At 33.2% G+C, this 3,968-nt stretch overlaps 1 protein-coding gene across 1 annotated transcript in view; it reads right to left on the bottom strand.

Moving 5' to 3' along the window:
• Positions 1-3,968, bottom strand: part of rheb (Ras homolog, mTORC1 binding) — a 12,736-nt gene that overhangs the window by 3,450 nt on the left and 5,318 nt on the right. The window contains exons 2-6 of the mRNA XM_016471510.1: positions 3,878-3,949; positions 2,975-3,042; positions 2,091-2,173; positions 1,636-1,692; positions 851-898 (exon numbers count right to left, since the gene is read on the bottom strand). Of these exons, the coding sequence (XP_016326996.1) occupies positions 851-898; positions 1,636-1,692; positions 2,091-2,173; positions 2,975-3,042; positions 3,878-3,949 (328 nt within the window). The remainder of the gene's footprint in view (positions 1-850; positions 899-1,635; positions 1,693-2,090; positions 2,174-2,974; positions 3,043-3,877; positions 3,950-3,968) is intronic.

Here is a 3,968-nt window from a genome sequence, read left to right as displayed (position 1 = left end):
TCTGTGTGTGTGTGTGTGTGTGTGTGTGTGTGTGTCTGTGTGTGTGAGTGTGTGTGTGTGTCTGTGTGTGTGAGAGAGAGTGTGTGAGAGAGAGTGTGTGTGTGTGAGTGTGTGTGAGTGTCTGTGTGTGTCTGTGTGTGTGAGAGAGTGAGTGAGTGAGTGAGTGAGTGAGTGTGTGTGTGTGTGAGAGAGAGAGAGAGAGTGTGTGTGTGTGACAGAGAGAGAGAGAGAGTGTGTGTGTGTGACAGAGAGAGAGAGAGAGTGTGTGTGTGTGACAGAGAGAGAGAGAGAGTGTGTGTGTGTGACAGAGAGAGAGAGAGAGTGTGTGTGTGAGTGAGTGTGTGAGTGAGTGAGTGTGTGTGTGCGCGAGTGTGTGCGCATCATTAGGCTTCAGTCCAGGAACAACCAAACTCATCTCCGAGGCTCACGTTACGCTCTCATTCTGAAGGAAACACTACTGCCTCAGATCCAGCACCATTACATCACTTCCTGTTTATTCGCAGTCAGTCAGCTACTGTTTGAAATAATCATCCTGAACGTGAAGTTTAATACTCCATCACATCAATATGAGCACTAGTGCTAGTGAGGAGCGACTAACTAATATCACGAAGAAGATCAAGTCATCAGTCTCTGATTTACACAAAACACGTGATATCTTGAAAAAGTCAAGATATGATTAAGCTCTGACATGAAAAAGAAGTGCATTTAATAGAATATTAATGAAATAAAGACTTAGGGACACATGACCCTTTCTTACTTTAAAAAGCACATTTTGTAATAAAGTTTTACTTTAAAGTACATTTTATATATATATATATATACACATTCATCAAACTCATGCATCACGTACCGTTCCATGTGAAGGTCTTTCTTATTGCCCACCAGCATTATGGGTACTCTAGGAAAAGAGTGCATTAGGACATTACTGATGAACATGTATAACACATACAGACATGAACTCACAGTTTAATACACGCAAGCATCATTTATTCATCATTACAGTCAAAACAGCCCATTTATATTCTTAATGCATGCTCCTGGCATTCCTTAGAAATGTATCACATTTTGGAAGTAAAATGGGTTAACTGTGTTCCTGTGGCTCAGCGGTAGAGCATTGCGTTAGCAGCGCAAAAGGTCGTGGGTTCAATTCCCTATAAATGTATAGCCTGAATGCACTGTAAGTCGCTTTGGATAAAAGCGTCTGCTAAATGCATAAATTATTAATTATTATTATTATTAACTATAATATGCAACTAGCCTGAATTATCAAAACAATTACAGTCTCAGTAATAGAAAAACTGAACTCTGCAAATTCCAAACTAAATTTTTTAAAATAAATAAAATATTCAATATTTGTTTTTAAATATTACTTTGCTTTGGGGAACAAAGAACTTTGCAAATGCTATATTTAATAAATAATTTAAAAAAAATAATAAATAAATAAAAAACCTTTGAAAATGCTGAACAAAAAAAAACCCATATATTTTTGTCTTTAGAAATTATCTTTGCAAATGAGAAATTAAACAAATTTATATAAAAAAAATTTTTTTTATAAAATAAAAAATAAATAAAAAAAACAACAACAAAAAAAACTGAACTTTGCAAAAGCTAAATTAAGAAAAAATATATACTTACTGTACTTTTCCCACCATATCCAACAACTTTTCATGGATAACTTTTACTACTTCAAAACTGCAAAAAAAGAGGGAGAGACAGATCAGAAAACTATCAGTTATTTAAAAATGAGAATAAAACAGGCAGAGATGATTAATCAGAGGATAAAATCACTGTAAAACATCTCGTGGCTTACTGCATCATCCATAAAGCAATAAAAGACCTGCTCGTGCAAAAACTAAACTGATGCATCTGTGCTTCACCAGAAACAAAACCACAAATCTGATCTTATTTAATAACTCTGTGAGCGAGCTGAGATCTTCTAGAAATAAGACGTCATGTCTCAAACTAATGAGAATTCAATCTGATGCAATGTTTTATTCATAAACCATATTCTGGCAGTCATCAGCAGCAGATTTCAGTCATTTATCAGCCAGAGAAAGCCTGAGAAATGATCAAGCATCAGCATCTCTTACCTTTTATTGGAGGTGACTGAATACACCAGAATGTAGCCGTTGATATCTATAGAGTACGTCTGCGGGAAAATAGAGTATTCGTCCTGAAAGAGAGGAATTCAAAACACACTTCAGAGAGATGAGACCAAAATTCCATTCGAAGAATTCATGACGTGATGTTTCTAGAAGAACATTTGCCATCTGTGCAGTGTTATTTTAGTATTATTTAGTATTAATAAACATTTTGAATTAGATTTTACATTTTCAGTTTCCATTTTAATTTTAGTTTATATTTTTAGAATTTTATTATGTTGTGTTTATGTTCAAATTAATCAAATTAAACTTGTTTTATTTTGGTTAAATTTTCAGTTTTTTTTTTTTTAAGTTTAAGTTTGTCATCTAATATTTATATTTTATTTCGGCTTTATTTCAATTAACTAAAACAATTTTTAATTATTACATTTTTTTAATTTTAGTTTACATTTTTATAATTTTATTATGTTTTTATTTTAATATTTTTATCTAGCTTTTTAATTCATTCTTATTTCGGTTTCATTCATTTTAGTACATCAAATTAAACTTGTTTTATTATGGTTACATTTTCAGTAGTTTTTTTTTAAGTTTAAGTTTGTCATCTAATATTTATATTTTATTTCAGCATTATTTCAATGAACTAAAACAATTTTTTTAATGATTTCATTTTTGTAATTTTAGTTAAAAACAACAACACTGCAGCTGTGTCTAGCTGTGTCGAAGGTTCATGGCCTAATTCATTTCTGCATTAAAATGCGTTTCAGAATCCCGCATTTTCACTAGTATTGGACTCCTGAACGTTTGATATTGCTGTAAAGTATTTTTTGTTAAAAAACAACATTTAAACATGAACTCAGTGTCGTGTTTCTCACCTGTCCCGCTGTGTCCACCAGCTGCAGGTGATACTCCTGACCGTTCACTGTGATCATTTTCGTAAATGCTGAAAAAAGAAATAAAAGACACCAGATCAAAAATCCACTTCAAGCCACGCCCACTTAGCTCAAGCCCCGCCCCCATTAGTCGACTCAGTCTGTTCCAGCTGCGTTATGACCCGCCCCTTTAAGAATATCCCATCATAAGCTAATGACAGTACAGTGGATTTAAATTTACAGAGATAAATAAATAAAAGACAAATGTCCCTAATGATGAAAGCTAAATAAATAAAAGATAACAGCAGTTACATCCTAAAAGCATTTTAAAAAAATACTACTACTACTACTAATAATAAATAATAATTCAAAAATACTACCACTTACTCCTATTAATAAACCTAAAAGTTAATTTTCTGCTAATAGTGATTTTATGCTTCATTTTTAAGTTCGACAATTCTGATTTTTCTTAACAACTGCATTATTCATGTAGTACTTGTGAGGAAGCATCATCACATAATTGATCTCAACTATATTAAATCACAACATTTACTACAACAAAACTCCGCTATGGACATTCAACTTAAGCTACATGTCAAGTTATAAATGAACAACTAGTCAGTAATTATTTAGATCTGAAATGTTACACATATTGAATCAGATATGACTGAATGACTCACAGTTCAGTGAGTCAGATGTTGAGTAACCGAATGATTCAGTGAGTCACAATCACAGAACTGATTCATAATGTCTACAAATCGGAGCAGACTAGTCATAAGTAGCTACAATAGAAATGCATGTTATCTATGGTCCTTTGATCACTTCACAGATCAAGTGTCAACTCTCAACCCTACATTATGATGATTATGATTCATTTTACAGTAGGACGTGATCTGATTCACTTACTGTTTTCAATCGTGGGGTCGTAGGAGTCGACAAACTGGCCTTCCACAAACTGTATTGTCAAGGAGGATTTCCCTGAAACACAGAAACACAC

This window comes from Sinocyclocheilus anshuiensis, unplaced genomic scaffold (genome assembly GCF_001515605.1).
Source record: "Sinocyclocheilus anshuiensis isolate Anshui unplaced genomic scaffold, SAMN03320099.WGS_v1.1 scaffold184, whole genome shotgun sequence".
NCBI classification, from domain to species: domain Eukaryota; kingdom Metazoa; phylum Chordata; class Actinopteri; order Cypriniformes; family Cyprinidae; genus Sinocyclocheilus; species Sinocyclocheilus anshuiensis.
This window is presented reverse-complemented; position numbering and strand designations above follow the sequence as displayed.